At 42.3% G+C, this 19,952-nt stretch overlaps 1 protein-coding gene across 1 annotated transcript in view; it reads left to right on the top strand.

Moving 5' to 3' along the window:
• Positions 1-12,603, top strand: part of MBOAT1 (membrane bound O-acyltransferase domain containing 1) — a 109,044-nt gene extending 96,441 nt beyond the window's left edge. The window contains exons 11-13 of the mRNA XM_011962764.1: positions 1,954-2,086; positions 4,823-4,974; positions 12,477-12,603. Coding sequence (XP_011818154.1) covers positions 1,954-2,086; positions 4,823-4,974; positions 12,477-12,603 — 412 coding nt within the window. The remainder of the gene's footprint in view (positions 1-1,953; positions 2,087-4,822; positions 4,975-12,476) is intronic.
• The last annotated feature ends 7,349 nt before the right edge of the window (positions 12,604-19,952 follow it).

Below are 19,952 nucleotides of genomic sequence, written 5' to 3'. Positions count from 1 at the left end.
CTCCTCTTCCTCTTCTTCTTCTTCTTCTTCTTCTTCTTCTTCTTCTTCTTCTTCTTCTTCTTCTTCTTCTTCTTCTTCTTCTTCCTCTTCCTCTTCTTCTTCTTTTTTTTTTTTTTTGAGAAGGAGTTTCACTCTGTCACTCAAATTAGAGTGCAATGGTGCGATCTTGGCTCACTGCAACCTCTACCTCCCAGGTTCAAGCGATTCTCCTGCCTCAGCCTCCCGAGTAGCTGGGATTACAGGTGACCACCACCAAGCCTAGCAAATTTTTTGTATTTTTAGTAGTGATGAGGTTTCACCATGTGGGCTAGGCTGATCTCAAACTCCTGACCTCAGGTGATCCACTTGCCTCAGCCTCCCAAAGTGCTGGGATTACAGGCGGGAGCCACCGCACCCGGCCCAGAATTAGATTCTTGCCCTCTCTGCTGTGCTGCCTCTTACCTTGAGGGAAAGTCTATTGCTCAGATGTCAAGGAAGGTTAATGCCTGCATCAAATCACTGATGACTGCAGTGTTCACCCCTAGCAGTAAACGCTTTATGGTATCCCAGATGTTTATGCTTTTAAAATTTATATTTTTGTTGATATTTCCCTATCCTTTTGTTTTCCTACATGTTCCAAAATTAAAAACGTTATTTACTACAGAAATAATAATATGCCGTCCTTGAAGCAGCAAGCTCTGTTACCTAGTGATATGCCTATCATAATTAATACAGGGAGTATATAAAAATATTAAGCTTTAAAGGAGATTCCACTGTTTTGATAAGCAGCATCTTTTATGGGTCAAAACATTGGGGTAAGAGAAGAGACACAAGTGTGTAGTAATTCCTCCAAAGTAAACTCATGCAGTGTTTTCTGACAACTGATCTGAACATAGTCATCTTGAAAATTTTGGCCTCAACATTATTGCTATTCATTAATTTTGCAAATGATTTTAGCATAAACTTCCATTTCTATATACTGAGTACTCCCAATGTGCTGAGTCATCCAATGTCCAAATCTGGTCTCAGTCCTGTGTTCATCTCTCCAAATGCATTGTTTTTCTTCCTATGAAGAGGGAGCCATCATGCTTAGTTAGTGTTTAAACTGGTTGCTGTTGACCACCCATACAGTGCTGTGTTGGTGTTAACTGTTTGGAATTTCTATTTTATTTTTTATTTGGGTTCTCTCATTTAGCAAATGGGTGGTGGCTTCCTTTGAGTGCCATTGGCAATTCATAGACTGAGTTTTGGGGGGAAATTCCCTATCACTTTTTTTTTCAGATAAACAATCAGAAAGCCAGAAACCTTCAGGGTATTTGCTGACATTTGCTAGATTGTCACAACATCACTCTTTAAGGCAGATTCATGGAATGAAGTCTGATAGACACTGGGAGACCTGAAGAGGTCACATAACCGACATATTGATTTTGTAATGGAGTCATTGCCAAAAGAGATGAACAGGGTGATGGTGCTGATTAGATTAGATGGCATAGGAGCCTGGTGGGAAAGGTAAATTAATTTTTACTAAATAAGGATATTCATTTCTAAAGACCCTGATTCCAAAATTGTTACTGACAATGACACTTACTTAAGCACTCCCAGTAAATGAGGCCGTTGGTGGAGTAAGCATCTGTAAGGCAGGAACTCCTGCTGGGTGGAAAGTGATCACTCAGACCTATAACAGATGTAACAGATGTAGTGTGATGGGTCCAGATCATTTAGTCTATGGAAGTTAAAAATGTATAACATCTCTTCAAAAGGCTGAGCTGTGAATTACCTATCTGGTAATGCTTAAGGAAATCAGGGTAGTCCAGGCTGCTTGGATTGCACTGCAAGTCCCTGAAGACGGTTAGGGAGGCATCCCATCAGTAATGGACCAAATGATTTCTGCATAGTCTTATCCAAGAAACAACAGCTGTAGTTAGAAGTTTCTGGTATGTTTCACCTATGTCTTGCTCCTTCCTGTCTTCGCAGCGTGTGCTATGAACGGGTTCCATGGTACCCCACGGTGCTAACCTTCATCCTGTCTGCTTTGTGGCATGGTGTCTACCCCGGATACTATTTTACCTTCTTAACTGGAATTCTTGTCACATTAGCAGCTAGAGCGGTAAGCATCCTTTAGGCCTAGGGTCTTTCCCCTCAGCAATCTGATGCCTGCATGTTTGTTATCTGTTGGGTCCTAGTAGGGTTGGGGGTGGGATGTGAACATGGGAGCAATGTTTCGAAAAATCAAACAGTATGCAAGAGTCTTCCGATTAGAGAAATACTTGAATATGTAGGAACCTGGAGTCATTACAAAAATGGTTAACCATTTTATGTTCATAGTTTGTGAAACAAAAGGAATTGTAGGGACAATGTTTAGTACCCTAAGAGATGAAAACATTTTTAATTGTTAAAGTCTGTGAACATATACAGTCTACCACGTACAGATGATGATGATGATGAATTAATGCAGGCACCATAGGACTTCAATTTGCTTATACTTTGCTTAATTTCTCATTTCATTACTCTGAGCCTAGAAATAACTCACAAAGTCTCTTGAGCAGTCAATGAGATAGCGCCCACAGGAAGTGAGTCTGTCGGAGATTAATCTAACCTCATGTGTTCACATGCCCAACGCAGTTAGCTTAGTTTGTGTTTGTGAATTTTGTAAATTTGCTTCTCTAGGTTTTTTCAGGAGCCTGTAGTTTCTCTAGATTGTTTTGCAATTTGCTTGTTGTACAGCACGATAATAAAGAATAAAACTTTCCTCCAAGAAGAAGATGAGCATGCATAGAAGTAATTGTGATTCAGTGCTTTCGTTGCCAAATACAGGAGTTTTGTATTTAATTTTATTTTAATCTTTGATTGTGATTGTGGCCTTCCTTATTTCTGATGCCAAGAGTTTTTATTGACATTGGTTGAGCCATATTTTGGATGTGAATTCAGGAGCCCTCACATAGCTATCCACTCACCCTTTAATTCATTTTATCCTGTGAAGGTTTCAGGAGCCCTACTATGTGCTAGTCAGTGATGTAGGTGCTGGGCTACTGCAGTGAACAAGACAAGAGTCCCTCCCCTGAGGATCTCTTGTTTTAGTCAGACACAGGTGTGCTGGAATATATATATGAACAAAGTGAATTACTGTTCATGCTGGCTAGTATACTTTTGAAATTAAGTGCATATTATACATATTTGTACATAGAAAACAGGGGAGACATTTTCTTCTCTCCTGTTCATGTAACTATTTAGATTATAAGAGAAAAGAACAAGTGGTCAGGCCAAATTAAGAAATAAAACTCAGAATTCTGTTTGTTAATATATCCAGAGTATTATTCCCTCAGATGTCTTTTACTCTATGGTCTCAACTGGCATAAAGGCTCAGATTTGTGTAGAGCTTTTCTTTTGGATGGCCTGGAAACATTATTCGTAAACAAATTATGTAGGGGATAGAGAGCAGAAAGTTGGTAGAACAGTGTTTTTATTTTGTCTAGAAGGAGATTGAACTCAACAGTCATGAAGTGTCTTTGGGCCCTAGAAGTTACCCAGTAAAATCTCATACCTGATGTGCAGCATTGCTCGATGGATGGACCCTGGTCTCTGTCCTGAGGAACTTAGGGCTGAGAGGCAGCCTTGGGCACTGACGCGTCTTCTGCTTTGAGGCTGACCTGCCTATCGCCCAGCCATTATTTCCAGCTCTGCCTTTGACCTGAATGTGGAAACTGAGGGTCTTTCTAGAGGCAGTTCTAATCACATGTGTCAAAAGACCTTCAAAGGAGTGTATCCTTTGACCTAGCATTTTCCATTTCAAAGAATTGTCTCTTTACCTAAGTCTCAGTTTCTTTATCTATAAAATGGGAATCATGACGCTAACATAATAGGCTTGATGGGAGAATCAACCAGAGATCAGCCATGCAAACACAGGCTTGGCACAGAGTAAGCATTCAGTAAATGGTAGCTGCTTGTATTATTAGTAATATTATTTGTGTTATCATTACCTGAAGGAAGTAACTAGGAAACAGGGCAGAGCTTTATTTACAAGGATATGCATCACAGAATTGTTTATAATAGCAAAATGGGATGGGAAGACAAGCTAACTCTTTCAGATTAACTTAAAATTATATTAGAGATTAATATTTACTGACATGGAAAAAAGTGTATGATATATTACTAAATGAAAAAATGAGCTAGAAATTATATTGGTGCCAGTAAGAATATTAACATGGATGCATATGAATAGAAAAAGCTTCGATGGCTCTGCGCCAAGTTTTTAAGTGATGCTTTCCTTTGGGAGGTGTTAAAAGAGAAAGAAAATTTTTTTTATTTGCTTAGTTGTTTGACCATTTTTCTATAGTGAACCCGTATTATTATTATTATTATTTTAATAAGAAAAGTTGGCCAGGCACAGTGGCTCACGCCTGTAATCCCAGCACTTTGGGAGACTGAGGCGGGAGGATTGCTTGAGCCCAGGTGTTCAAGACCAGCCTACGCAGCAAAGCGAGACCCACATCTCTGCAAATTTTTTTTTTTTAATTAGCTGAGCATGGTGGCATGTGCCTGTAGTTGCAGCTACATGGGAGGCTGAGGTGGGAGGATCATTTGAGCCCAGGAGTTTGAAGCTGCAGTTAGCTATGATTGTATCATTGCACTTCAGCCTGGGTGACAGAGTAAGACTCTGTCTTAAAAAAAAAAAAAAAAAAGGAGTCCTGACATCCTGACAGTATTTGTAGTTGAGAATACAACTCAGATGTTGGTTGTCTTCTGTAGCCCGTGTTCCTGTGGCATACTACCTGCATGCACAGAGTAGAAGTTGTCATTTGTTTTTTACCCCCTCCTCACTGCAATTGCCTGTGTTGGCTTGCAGGTCAGGAGCAACTACAGACATTACTTCCTTTCTTCAAGAGCTCTCAAGGCTGTGTATGATGCAGGCACCTGGGCTGTCACTCAGCTGGCTGTCTCTTACACGGTGGCACCCTTCGTGATGTTGGCAGTTGAACCGACCATCAGCTTATACAAGTAAGTTTCCATTGTTCTCAGTTGCCATCTAGTAAACAACTCTATTTTCAGTGTGTTTGACTTAGGAGGCAGTACATTGAATGAAGCAGTCCTAAACACTTCTAACGGGGGCTTCAATGTGGGAAATGTCCGTAGAAGCTTTAAAAGGAAATGGCTGTTCTGGAGATGCCAGTGCATAAATTCCAATACATAGAGTACTGTTGACAGGAATCCCTTCAGCCATTCAGAATGTCACTCAGGGGCCCTGTCATGGCAGTATATTTTGAAGGGATGGACCCTGATAAAAAACCTAGAGGGTGAATCTGCTGCCCTTAGCTCTTTCTTCTGGGGGATGGGAGGTAGGCTGTATTGAGGACTATGAGGTGTCTGAGAGTAGGACAGAAATGGAGGTAGGACTGGGGAAGCAGCTGAGGCTGGCATTGTCTGATCGAGCAGTGTGCAGAGGGGCTCCATGGTGAGGCTGGTGGGGGATCTATGCGGCCAGTTGCATGTGTTGGAGGGGCGTGTGTGGAATTGAGGCTGGAGGAGGAGGAGGCTCGCACCACAGACCAACCCTTATAGTCAAACACCTGTGCTCCAGGTGAACTGCAAACCTCTAATTACTGACTTTTATTCTTGCACAGTTATGTGTAATGAGTTGTGTTTCTCCACGGTTGTGAAGTGGCTGAGCACATGCTCTTGTGAACTGATGGTGTGTGACCTTTGGCAAGTTGTTAACCTCTTTTACCTGTGTTTTCTCAACTGGAAAATGAGGCTGAGAAGAGAATTCACCTGAGAGCACCATCATTAGTGCTGGGTATTAGAATTAACGAGGTAAATGTGCAGAGGGCTCAGGCCAGTATCTGGCGTATAATCTGTACCTAATAAATGCTACCTTGCATGATTTAATGAGTTGCAGGAGCTTTTTAGGTTAACTTTGGAACATTGTATCACTTTTTAAAAGGTGACTTAGAGGCTGGGTGTGGTGGCTCACGCCTGTAATCCCAGCACTTTGGGAGGCCGAGGTGGGCGGATCACGAGGTCAGGAGATCGAGACCATCCAGGCTAACACGGTGAAACCCCGTCTCTACTAAAAATATGAAAAATTAGCCAGGCGTGGTGGCGGGCGCTTGTAGTCCCAGCTACTCGGGAGGCTGAGGCAGGAGAATGGTGTGAACCCAGGAGGCGGAGCTTGTAGTGAGCCGAGATCGTGCCACTGCACTCCAACTCTGGGAGACAGCAAGACTCCGTCTCAGAAAAAAAAGGAAAAAAAAAAAAAAAGGTGACTTAGAAATAAACAGTGCAAACACACCTTCTTCTTAAGTTGGGAATTCCCTATAGCCGATGGAGGGGTCATGAAGGGATTGAAGAATGTTTTACTACTCAGTATGTATAAAAGTATCTATAAGTGGGATGATTTATTTGAGGCTATAGAAAGAGAAGGTCGAGGGAACCATACAACACTGATCAATGACGTCCATGTTGTTACAATATATGCTTCTGTACTTCTAGTTAGGTGATAAGAACTTATGTCAATATAACATGGAAGCTGTACGGGTTTATACCCAAATTTTTCTATGCAAAGGGGTGTCAGAAGAGTGGGAAGAGGATTATGAGCTTCAGTCAAAAAGAAGCCCTCAGTTCAGCTGCTAGAGAGGTAGGAGTCATTTCAGTCCTAGATGAAGAAAATGGAACTGAGAAACCCAACATATGCGGCCATTGAGCATTTGAAATGCAGCTAGTGGCACAGAGGAACCGAATTTTCAATTTTAGTGATTTGTAATTAATTAGAATTTTAACATTCGTGTGTTGCCAGCGGCTATTCCAGATTGATGACACCTCAAACAGGAGCCCCCTTCACTGGGACTCCCTCCTCAGAGAGGTGCACCCCCAAGCTGGCATTCTGACTCTTTCTGCCTCCTTGTGCCCACCTAGGGCCGCCCCACGTGCTTCCAGCTCCAATTTCATTCCCATTTGTCAGTGCCCTCAAGCCAACATTTGCCCTTTTTTCTTCTGCATTTTTAACATACCCAGAAGCAGCCTTTGGCACCATTGAGCTGTCTGCAGGGGCTGTCCAAATTGTTTCCTTTAGAGCTCTGTTTTTGTTACAGAGTCCTCTAGGTTTTGAGTTACGTACTTGTAACATGATTTTTTTTTTTCCTGTAAGCCCTGGTATTCTAAGCCCCTGATATTGCCTCATAAGAGATTTTTAAGGAATGTATTGATCATGTTATAGCAGAAGCACCTGTATTCCACTCAGTATCATGTAATACCTATAGTGTGCTAGGCATTGTGCTAGAATTTGGGGCTAGAATGGAAAGCAAAATATAGAAATCATTTCTGCTCTCACTGGGGTGATAGCTTGATGGAAGAGACAGGTAGTAATTGACAAATGTATAAATACATGCTGAGATCATACTTTCAGCGAATGGTATAGAGTTTTAAGAGAGTATGTAACAGGAATCTGCCTCAGCCTAGGCATTGGGGACATCTTTTTGAGCTCAGTCCTGGAGGTTGTGCAGTGGGAGTGAAGCAGGCTCAGTGTGTGTGAGCATTGTGGGCAGTGCTCCAGACTTGGAAACAGCCTGGAAAAGCCCCGTCATGTAGCCTCCTATAGTGTACATGACGCTCCATGCACTGAAGACCAGAGAAACGTGAATGTGGGCAGAACATAGAATCCAAGATGGAGGGAGGTGAGCTGAGTTGAGGAGAGCCGGGGGTAGGTATCAGTGTCCCTGTTTATCACATGAGGAAGTGGAGGCTCAGAGAAGGTGAGTAACAAAATTTACACAGCAGCTAAACGTTAAACCCGAGTTTCAGACTCAGCGTTCCCTTAATAGCAATATCAGTAGTGGAGTTACTAAAAATTTCTTTAGGAGAAGTTATTTTGGATGCAAACTACTGCTTGGGGATCATAATAAGTGATTTGTTAGTGATAATATTGCATTTAACCAACTAAAACAACAATTCCTGGGCTTGGCAGGAACTCAAGGGGCAGAATTAAATTATCAAGTATCTTTTCACTTATTTTTAAAAACAACCCAGAATTTTTTTTTAAACATCTTTGTTTAGGATGAAATAGGAGTTGACATTTTTTGGGTCAAGTAGGCCTATTTTAAATGATCCAGCCTAGTGTATTTTCTGGTTTCTAGTTATTTATATAATTTAAGTTTCCTGTCTAGATCAGCTCTGTCCAATAGAAATTTCTATGATGGCTGGGCATGGTGGCTCATCCCAAAGTGTAATCCCAGCACTTTGGGAGGCCAAAGCAGGCAGATCATGAGGTCAGGAGTTTGAGACCAGCCTGGCCAGCATGGTGAAATCTTGTCTCTACTAATTATACAAAAAATTAGCCGGGCATGTTGGCATGTGCCTGTAGTCCCATCTACTCAGGAGGCTGAGGCAGGAGAATTGCTTGATCCCGGCAGGTGGAAATTGCAGTGAGCTGAGATCATACCACTACACTCCAACCTGAGCGACAGAGTAAGACTCCATCTCAAAAAAAAAAAAAAAAAAAAAGAAGTTTCTATGATGACAGAAATACTCTACATCTGTGCCGTCTGAGATGCTGGCCACCCAACATGTGTGGCCAGTGAGCATTTGAAATGCAGCTAGTTGGACGGAGGAACTGAATTTTCAATTTTATTGAATTTTAATTAATTAGAATTTTAACAGCCACATGTTGCCAGTGGCTATTCCAGATTGATTACACCTCAAACAGTGTTTTCATGATCTTTTAAGAAAATCCCTGAATTTGGACAAGAAAGAAAATTGCATAGTTTTTTAGTGAAGGCAGGCCTGGTTGTGTTCCAGATCTGTTCCTCCCCTTTGGCTAAATTCAGTAGCCAACAGTAAACCACAGATGTTTGCAAACCCTTTTCTCAGTTGATCCTCATTGCTTAACGTTGAAATTTCACTTGTACTTCATTGTTAGGTCTAGTCAGTGTTCAGTCGAGAGTGGCTTCAGATCTCAGCCTTAGAGTGCTCAGTCTAACTTCTTTAAGTTGTAAATGAGCCCAAGTGAATACTCAAATATATTATGAAAGAACCTTTTTATGAAATCATTTTGAAAAGCAAATTCACATACATCATTTTGTCTTTAATTGGATAACTCTTTCTTAAATTTAGTGGGTAATGACGTTAGAATTTGTTTCTCTTTTTGTTTTTTGAGTTGGGGTTCTCCTCTGTTGCCGAGGCTGGAGTGCAGTGGCGTGATTGCGATCTCAGCTTGCTCCTGCCTCTGCCTCCTGGTTCAGGTGATCCTCCCACCTCAGCCTCCCACCTCAGCCTCCTGAGTAGCTGGGATTACAGGCACGTGCCACCGCACCCGCCTAATTTTTTTTATTTTTGTAGAGACGGGGTTTTGCCATGTTGCCCAGGCTGTTCCCAAACTCTTGGACTCAAGCATTCTACCCACCTTGGCCTCCCAAAGTGCTGGGATTACAGGCCTGAGCCGCTGCACCTGGCCGGAACATTAGAATTTGCATAGAAACTTTCATAGATGGCAAACTCCTTGAGAGCAGGAACCCTGCCTAATTCATCTTTATATCTGGGTCCTTAGGTCAGTACCTGACATGATCAATAAATGTTAGCTTAGTCTTTCCATAATAGAAAGATGAAATATTCCTTCAAATTTTAGAGAAATGTGAAATGTCAGAAGAGGTTACTAAACCTCACTAGGTGTTTTCCACTTGGTGCTCAAAGTAGCTGGATGTTACCTAACATAATTGTCCCAGTGTAGATTTGGCCACACAGGAAAGATTAAGGCAAAGCTCAGGAACAAAGTATAACATATTTTGGATGTGCAGATTTTGAAAGCTGGAGTTATCTGTGGCTAAGGTGTGCCCGTGAGAATCCCAGTCTGTACCTGTTAAACCACCGTGTTTATCTGTGGAGCACTTTTTCCACTCTCAGTAATGTCTTGGTTTAGACAGTAAATTAGATGGTCACTTGCTGTGGCTGCTTACCCCTTCCCTGGTTAAACAGCTGTTAATCATGTACTTGTCTTGTTTCCATTCCCACATGGGAAGGGGTGGAGGCTGGTGCCTTTTTGTAGATCCAGTTTATTGTTTTGCATATCCTAAGCAGTAAATGCTTATTGAAAGAATAAATGAATGCATGTATGTTCGCTTCTGTTCGAGCTCTTCACTATTCTGTATATATTGTCGGGGAGGCATTCCTCCTGCTAAAGGATGGAGAAGTTTAGGGGCATATGTGAGTTTTTTGATTCTAATGTGCCTGACTTTATAATCACAGAAGTTGGGGAATGATGCATAAATCAATTGTGCTTTCCTCCTTCCCCAGCGTTATTTTCCTTTCTTCAAAAAGCATTAGGGAAAATATAAGTTGAACCTTTCCAAATGGATCTAGAACAGTTGTGCCAATGCAGCTGTTTCTAATTACTTGCATGTATTGATATGCTCGATGTTTATTGCATATCTACGTTGTGCATACTGCTGAATACTACGCTTCGCAATAGAAATCCACAAACATCAAAAGCAAAACTTGTTTTTTTATTAATTTAGATGACAGTTATTTTTAGGGTTATGGACTGGATTTTCAAAATCGGGATTCTTCTAGCTCATAAGACACAAAAGAAAAACCTTTTATACTTGAGTAGAGCAATGGGTTAAAGTGTTAGTTGCATTGTGTTTAGGGAATAGGATACAGTCATATGTTGCTTACCAACAGGGATATGTTCTGCAAAATGCATCGTTAGGCAATTTAATTGTTGTTTGAACAGCATAGAGTGTACTTGCACAAACCTAGATAGTATAGTCTACTATACACTGAGGCTATATGGGATAGCCTATTGTTCATAGGCTGCAAACTGGTGCAGTATGTTACCGTACTGAATACTGTAGGCAATTTAAACACAATGGTAAGTATCTGTGTATCTAAACATAGAGAAGGTACAGTAAAAATCTGGCAAAGATTAAAAAGGGTACACCTGTATTACCATGAATGGAGCTTGCAGGACTGGAAGTTGCTCTGGGTGAGTCAGTGAGTGAGTGGTGAGTGAGTGTGAAGGCCTAGGGCATCACTGTGCACTACTGTAGACTTTAGAAACACCATACACTTAGTCTGTACTAAATTTATTAAGAAAACTTTTCCTCAATAATAAAGTAACCTTAGCTTACTGTCACTTTTTTAACTTTATAAACTTTAAATGTTTTAAAAACGGACTCTTTTGTAATATAATACCTTGGTTAAAACAAACATGGTGGCCGGGCATGGTGGCTCATGCCTGCAATCCTAGCAGTTTGGGAGGCCGAGGTAGGTGCATCACCTGAGGTTGGGAGTTTGAGACCAGCCTGACCAACATGGAGAAACCCTATCTCTACTAAGAATACAAAATTGGCCGGGCGTGGTGGCGCATGTAGTCCCAGCTACCTGGGAGGCTGAGGCAGGAGAATCGTTTGAACCTGGGAGTTGGAGATTGTGGTGAGCTGAGATCATGCTATTGCACTCCAACGTGGGCAACAAGAACAAAACTCCATCTCAAAAACAAACAAACAAAAAACCGAAACAACAACAACAACAAACATGGTACAGGTATACAAACATTTTTCTTTATGTTTTTTGTAAGCTATTTTCTATTTTGTTTTCTACTTTTGAAACCTTTTCTGTTAAAAAAATTAAGACACAAACACACATCAGCCTAGGCTACATAAGATCAGGATCATCAGTATCATTGTGGTCCACCTCCACATCTTGTCCCATTGTGGGAGGTCTTCAGAGGCAATAACACGTATGGAGCTGTCATCTCCTGTGATAACAGTGCCTCTGGAATCCCTCCTGAAGAACCTGCCTGAGGCTGTTTTACAGTTAACTGTATTTCTTAATAAGTAGAAGGAGTATACTCCAAAATAACAAGGGAAAGTATAGTATTGTAAATATATAAACCAGTTACATAATCATTCATTGTCATTATCAAGTACTATGTATTGTATGTGATAGTATGTGCTAGACTTTTATTCAACTGGCAGTGTAGTATTGTTTACACCAGCATCACCACAAACACGTGAGCAATGCGTTGCCTATGACGTTGCAATGGCTACGACGTCACTAGGTGATAGGAATTTTTCAGTTCTATTATAATCTTATGGGGCCATCATCATTCATGTGGTCCATCATTGGCTGAAATGTCATTAAGTGTCATATGATAATACTGGGTTTGAATTTGGTCTTGGGAGTCCTTAGACTTTGAATATTGCAGGTGTCTGGCTGTTGGGTTAATTCTGTTGGTTGGCCTGTTATGTCAATGGGATGGTACCATGTATATCCACAGATGAGCCAGTTGGTTTGCCCTGCCCAGTTTTGTGGTTTCAGTCTATCCATGACCCACTCACCTACCAAAGGGAGTTATCTGTGGAGCAAATCAAGGGAAGCCTGAGCACAGACAGGTCTCCTACTGCCAAAAACAGTGCTCTCACTTGCCATACTGTAGGTGATGTAATTAGGTGATGTTTCCCGTCTACATCCTTATTTGAAATGTAATTTTTGTGTATTTTTATTCCCAGGTCCATGTACTTTTATTTGCACATCATAAGTCTCCTGATAATACTGTTTCTGCCAATGAAACCACAAGCTCATACGCAACGGCGGCCTCAGACTGTGAACTCTATCAATAAGAGAAAAACAGATTGATACCTCCAAGAGAAGCGGACAAGCAGAACTTCAGAACGTTCAAAAGATGAGATGACAAGGCTCAAGGGTTCTTCTGGTGACTTAGAGGCGATGTTTACATGCATCTTTATTTTGTTCTTTTTTAAAGTGCAGGGAGTATTTTTATAAAGCCTTTTTGTACAGATAAATCGGCCATGTCCAGGTTATTGGTTTTAATATTTTATAGGACATTTGAGTGGTGCGGCAGCGTGTGGAGAATGTGCCAGAGCTGCAGGGACAGTCCATTCTGGGATGCTGGCTTTTTGCCCTTCCAGCATGATTTCCAGCTACTGTGACCTGGATGCTGGAACCCAGGCATTGGCTCCAAAAATTAGAAGGCGAGTGCTGAGAAGACTTGACACAGGTTTCTCAAATCAGAATATACTCAGACATGGTAGTTCCCTGGGAAGCCCCAGATCCTTTGACTTGTGACATTACTGGTTTGCAGACATAATAACTACACTCAGAGGACCATGGAGGCGGAGGGATCATGGTTTCAGGGCATCGAAAACTCTACGAGTCAAGAGGACTAATGCATGGACTGAAAGTCAGACATGCCCTCAAATAGGCTGCATTTTTTTTTCCAGGAATGTAACCTTTCCCCTTTTTCTTCTGACCTGAGCCAAGACTGAAAATCAGAAAGTTTCCTGTACATGGAACTGAAGAGGGCTGCTGTTTCCCGAATGTTTTCCAGTTCACAGGTGCCGCCTGCCTGCCCGGGGATGGCCTTGAGAAGACACCCAAATGTTCATGAGGCAGCGGAATGCCTTTTAGGAAATTTTTTAAAAGTAATTTAAAGTTATGTAGAAGTTTGGTGAGAAGAAGCAGTTGTTTCTCTCTTCTCCCCTCATTTCTTGGAGGTGTTAATGATCATGGCTGGCCGTGATGTATGCATGGGCTGATTTTCATTTTTTCAGTTTCATGGCTGAGAAGTTCAGCTTTGTTCTAGTTGAATCATCATATTGGAAAGCAGATGTTGAAATTTGTCTTTTCTATCTTTGTTATGAATGTGCTATGGCCCCTTCTGGAGACTTCTATTGGGTAACATTCTATGTGAGAGAAGGAAACATGATATTAAATGTTGTGAAAAATAATAATGATGATAATAATAAAATATATGCTGCAATGGTGTACTCTCAATCAGGTTGCTTGGGAGGAGAAAATTTATTCAAATCCAATGATAAAACATTAGTTTCTTATTGAATAAACAGTATGTTCCCATATAAAGGAAATGTTTCTGATGGGAAGAATTGCTTTTTGTCTGTGAATAGAGACTTGATGTTCAGAAGCCTGTGCGCGCGCGTGTGTACTTGTGTGTGTGTGTGTTTTAACAAATGTGCACCAACTTAAGGTTTTACTGTATATTTCAGGCCCTTGGGTGTCTTATGTTTTGGTATAATTTCAGATCTTTATTCCCAACTTTGCAGGTAGGATTTTACTCCCTTTCACAGATGAGGGTACTGAGAATCAGAGAGACATTTGCCAACTGCCATAAGATCACAGCGTAAGTGGTAGAGCTGAGATTTGTGCCCCAGATGGTCCTATGAAGACCACCAGCTGTGAGTCTTTCCATAAGGTGTCCTACTGGTGCTTGTCTTAGGATAGTGAAATGTGAATGTGATGTGCCTGTCCCTCTAAAGCATGCATACAGTCCTGGTGCTGGGGGCGAGTACTAGAACCCAAACTCTAGTCCTCATTTGGGATAGTGAAAGTTAAGAAGTAGTAGATGTGAGCTAGTGCATGAGTCTCACCCTACTTTAACAAGGAAATCTTGGGGCAACCCTACTTTGCTGTCTCAGGAAGAATCTTAGATAGTGGGTAGGGGAAGGGGTTGTAGGTACCTAAAATCTGTCAGAGTTTGTCTCCACCAGGAATAGCTTGAGGTACAAGACCAAGAAAAATGTACATCTTGTAAACTAGCAAAAATGGTAAATGTCACCATTGGTGTGTAGTAATAATATGAACATGTAGAATATTCATATTACAGTGAAGTCTTTGAATTTACAATGTGATTGATGACCAGGTTTCACTCTATGTAATGTAAGTATCCTCATGTCTGAAAGAAGAACTTGGTAATGAGAGGAGGGGTGTCTGCTTCAGTGACCAGCTGCCCTCGTTTACCAAGGACTCTCTCAAGCCTTCAGTCCTGGGCACACTGAGGCCATTGGTCCCACTTGTGACTGCCCAGAATTGATTACTCCTTATGGAATGAGAAGTCAAACCTCTAGGAGTTGAGCTTATGGATGCTATATGTTAGACTTGGTGGTGGGCTCTGGGACACAAACATGATGCTTTATTCTGTATGAAAAGAACAACACGTAGGAGACTGATTAGCATCCTTCTTCTTCTGAAAACCACTTACCCACAGAAAAAGATTTCAATTGAGGACCAACATTTAGACAGAAGGTTGGGACTGTTTTTATTACCTTAGATTTCCAAGTTGTCCTAAATATGAGATGCATTTAATAAATACTTATTGGATTGTGAGTTTTCAGTTGAAAATAAATACACTTTCTGGTTTTGTTTTTGAAAAAGCCAAATCTAAAATATTCTATTTTTTTTTCATACTTTGAAGGTAACTATATGGAGCAAGAATATTATTCAGATATTATTCAGTGGTTGCAAAAAGCAATAAATAATTCAGTCTGAGATTCTGACTGGCTAAGAGAGAAAAAGGCAGGAGGAGAAAACTGGAAGAAGAACAGAGGAGTTCGGTGGCCCCCAGAACTGGTGCGGTATGTGTCCTTCCGTTACTCTGCAGGCTCCCAGGTGGTCCTTCTCAACTCCCACGGCACATTGGAACCACACAGGAAGCTTAAAGAAAGTGATGGATGCCTGGTTTCTCCAGGGACCACATCTTTTTTCTCTTCTTGTCTCTGGCATTTGGCAGAGTGCCTGTCCTGTAATGAAGATTCAGTAAGTGTTTGTTGAATGAATGAGGGATTGAATGGATTAGTTTAATGCATCGTTGCACTTGACAGTTTTGATTGAGTCACTTTTACACCGGGAAACATCATTTCTGCTTTTCAGAATTAGTTTCTGAAATAAAGGCTTGTGTTTTTGGGGAAGTCTGAAAGCACATTATGTGATATAATCACTCAGGCAGCCAGTTTACATAGTCTGAACCCCTCTGATCCACCCATCCATTAATTAATGCATTCACTTATTTATCAAATGTGTCATGTCTGGTGTGGGCCTGGCACTCTGTGAGGCACTGCAGGTAAAAGATGCTGAAAACCCCCATTCTCTGCTCTTGGAGAGTTCACAGTATGCCCAGAAAGACATGATCCAGAGAAGTGCACAATAGGAGTGCCCAGGAGAATTCCAGCATTCAGAAGTTATAAAGCGATCTATTGCCTAATCCTTGTTTTCTTAGAGTGATCTCATTTTACAGTGTTGAGAATTACCCAGGACAGCAGCATCACTGCTGCCTAGCCTCATGTCCAGGTGAAGTGAAACTTGCCCTTGTCCTGAAATTGGGTATTGAGCTTGCAACATGTCAGTGCCAGTCAATGCAGTAGCTACCCAATGGAGCAGACTGAGCTCTCATGGTTGCCCATAGGGGTAGTAGGGTGGCCAGTCCCCCTCCGGAGGGACCTTTAGTGAAGTTTGCAGGCTTAGTGAAAGACTTCATGAAGCTCCAGAGGGAAGGTATTTGCTTAGAGAAGGTGTAGCCCACGTGAGCTGTGTCTAATGCCCTAAAATTATCTGACACTACTTACTTTGTGCTGAGACAAAGAAAACTAACAGTTATTGACAGCTACTTTCACATGCATTCCTAACACAGTCTGTGAACTTGGCAGTATTCTCTTTTGCAAATGTGGAAAGCAAGTAGCAAGTAACTTGCCGACAGTCACCCAGCTAGTTAGTGGAAGAGCTGAGGTTGGAATCCTGGTTTGGCTGACTCACCGCTTGGTGCAGAGCACGTTCGTTTTCAAAGAGACAGAGTTTTAAAGCTGGAAGTAACTCCAGCACTCACCTGGTCTAGCAGTTTCCTAATGCAGACCAGCTGGCCTTGTCGCTTGGTGAGCTTGCTAAACATGCAAGGAGTGGGGAGATAGATTTGCTGTTAAGTTGCTGATGGTCACCATTCCCTTTTCTCAGGGGAACGGTGTGATTGATATCAACGTGGGATAATGGTCGTGTTACCATAACCTTCTTCCCAGTGGTTAAGGGTGATTATATCCTGGTGGAATGGGGAGGTGAGAGCCTAGCTAGATTGTTTACTTCAAAAAGAAGGTATTTTGGAACATCTGTGATTGCTTTGTGTTCCTAAAAGACCTTTTAACATGGTTGTTTTAATGCATTTTGAGATATGCAAAGTTTGGCCTAGATTTTAAGTAGCCGGTATGCGTAAACTTTGGGGAAATTGGGCAGAGACTACTCAGTGGAATAAAGAGATGGCAGAAAATTGGGGCCTAAGGAGAAAGGAAATTCCCAGTGGGTGGCCTGGTCAGGGAGATCTTTAAGAATCTCCCTGGAAGATTGAAGGTGGAGAATTCCTGGACTCTTAGGTAATGTTCTCCTCTACTACCATAGCTAGAGACACATTTCATCTTTAAAAAGAGAACAAAACCTGTTTCCAGTTTAGGCTGGCATTGGGAGGAGAGAAGAGAACAGACTAAGATATGCCTAGCAGTAACCTAAGCCTCCCTCAAGAATCAATCTCCAGAAATACAAAATACTAGCCGTGGAGTTGGGGAATGGAGCTATGTTCTCCGTTATTTGAATTTCTAAATCCAAGGGCATCTTATAAAGCAGTAGACCTTAGGGATATGCAGGTAACAGATGCCTTCACAGATACTTGATTACAAACAGACTCCTGGATCCCACTCCCCAGATACTCGGATTCAGTCGGTCCGAAGCCATGCCTGGGGATCAGTGTTCCTAACGAGTTTCCCACAAATTCTGATGTACAGCCAGGTTCGGGAAGTACTGGCTTCATCTTATTCTTTACATTTGAGGAAACAGGCTCAAGGTGGGTGGGTGGGTTAATGTCTTGCCCCAGGCATCATAGATCACTCCTGTAGCAGAGATGAGGGCGGAAGTACCTTCTCTTGACCCACTAGGGTGTACTTCCCACAAATAGAGGTGCTTTCTCCAAAAAACACCCAGCGCAGTGGATCTCAGAGGAGCCCTCTATCTTTCCTGGGACATTTTCTCAGATGAGAACACCCTCCTTAGGCCTGAAAATGAGGGTCCAGGTGAGGCGGATATGTCCTAGGGACCTGTAAGTCTGCACTCTCTGAGTGTGGGTTGGCCTCTGATCTTACGCAGCCTCACAGACAGTTTTATTGTAACTGCTGATCCAACCTGTGGAGGCAGATGGGGAACAATTTTCTAGAAAAAAGCCTTTCTGTATCTGCATGGCCCTCAGGATCCAATGGCCCCTTTTGTTCTCACACAAAGAAAATTCATACGGGATAAGCACTTTTGGCATTAAAATTTACACTGTCTAAGCAATTGCTGGCTATAATCAATCGTCCATTCATCCTTGGCCTTCTTTCGGTCTATTGTCTGCTTGACAGGCAAAATGACCTTTCAGCATTTCCAGCTGCAGTCCCAGGTCACAACTGTCTCTGTGTCTGCTGGCCTGGAAAAGCCACCAGATGCTGGTACAAGTTTTCTGCATGGTCACTGGTAACCTTTTCCCTCCAGTCCTTCACGCTGCTGCCTGGGACTCTTCCTGGTGAACCCTTCAGGATGCCACTCTTTATCAAAACTCCTGCTGGCTCCTGCTGTCTACACCATAAAACCCATGCCCTTCCCTTCCACCCTCACCAACCTGGGTTCCTGGCCCTCCTTTCAGGCGGGCAGCTGTTCCATGTGCAGCCAGAGTTTGTGACTCGGTGCCTTTGTACCTTTAAGTTCTGCTGCCTAAAAGAACAATATTTTTTGAATAGGCACTTCCCAAAGCAAAAAGGGCAGAAGGTCTTTTAGACAGAGAAAATGTGCAGTACAAGATGCTATTTTTTCTGTGAAGTCCTTCTCACTTGTAGCTTCTGCTCATAGATCCCCAATAATACCTTGTGTTATGATTAGCTTGGTGTCATTTGTCCTTCCCCAACCAGACTGCCAGGTGCCTGACAACTCATTTCTTCACACCTGGCAAGGCTCTGACTCAAAAGGGTATTGGACCAATGTTAGTTGAACAAATGAGGGAATGAATGAATTCCATTAGCCACGGCAGGATTTTCTCTGGGATAATGACAAGGGGCCATCTTGGACGGGTGGGTTGAGTTTGGTGTTCTGGCCCCTGCCTTTAGTGACCAGGACTAGAAATGGCCCTAGTAAAAATGAGCTAATGGCTCTCTATTTCCTAGTCCCTTAAAGTCCGGGCTTTCCCTCGACTGTGGTGCTCCATCAAGCTCTCTGGCTAGGATTCAGGTTGGGTAAGTCCAGCATGCTGGAACGAAGTTCCTAAGAGTTCTCCATTTCCTGGGAGTCCATACTGGACTTTCAGCTTTTACAGCTTTTGGTAGTTAGTGGTTCCATTAGAGACTATGTAGTGTTTCATTATCTGTATAACCAAGAATGTATTCATCTATGCTTCTCCCGATGAACTGGCTAGCCCTGCCATAACCAAGTACCACAGGCCGCATGGCTTAAACAACAGAAGCATGTTGTCTCATGGTTCTGGAGGCTAGCACTCTGAGATCAAGGTGTCAGCAAGTGTGGTTTCTTCTGAGGCTTCTCCTCTTGGTTTGTGGCTGCTCTCTCCCCACTGTGTCCTCACATGGTCTTCCCTCTGTGTGTCTTGTCCTAATCTCCTTTTTCTTTTCTCTTTTTTTTTTGAGATGGAGTCTCGCTGTGTCGCCCAGGCTACAGTGAAGTGGTGCAATCTTGGCTCACTGCAACCTCTGCCTCCTGGGTTCAAGGGATTCCCCTGCCTCAGTCTTCCAGGGAGCTGTGATTACAGGCGCCCGCCACCATGCCCAGCTAATTTTTGGAATTTTAGTAGAGAGAGGCTTTCGCCATTTTGGCCAGGCCGGTCTTGAACTCCTGACCTTACGTGATCCACCTGCCTCAGCCCCACAAAGTGCTGGGATTACAGGCATGAGCCACCATGCTTGACCATCTCCTCTTCTTATAAAGTCTCCAGTCATATTGGATTAAGGCCAACCCTAATGACCTCATTTTAACTTATTTACCTTTTCAGAGACCTTGTATCCAAATCCATTCACATTCTAAAGTCTCGGGGATTAGGACCTCAACATTTGAGTTCAGGAAGGATGCAGTTCAACCCATACAGACCTTTAGTGGTTCTTGCTGTTTCTGTGGTAGTAAACCATGCTATGGTGAACATTCTTTTTTTCTTTTTTTTTTTTTTT

This window comes from Colobus angolensis, unplaced genomic scaffold (genome assembly GCF_000951035.1).
Source record: "Colobus angolensis palliatus isolate OR3802 unplaced genomic scaffold, Cang.pa_1.0 Scaffold6, whole genome shotgun sequence".
Lineage (NCBI taxonomy): Eukaryota > Metazoa > Chordata > Mammalia > Primates > Cercopithecidae > Colobus > Colobus angolensis.
Note: the sequence above shows the minus strand (reverse complement) of the source record. Positions and strands in the feature narration are given on the sequence as shown.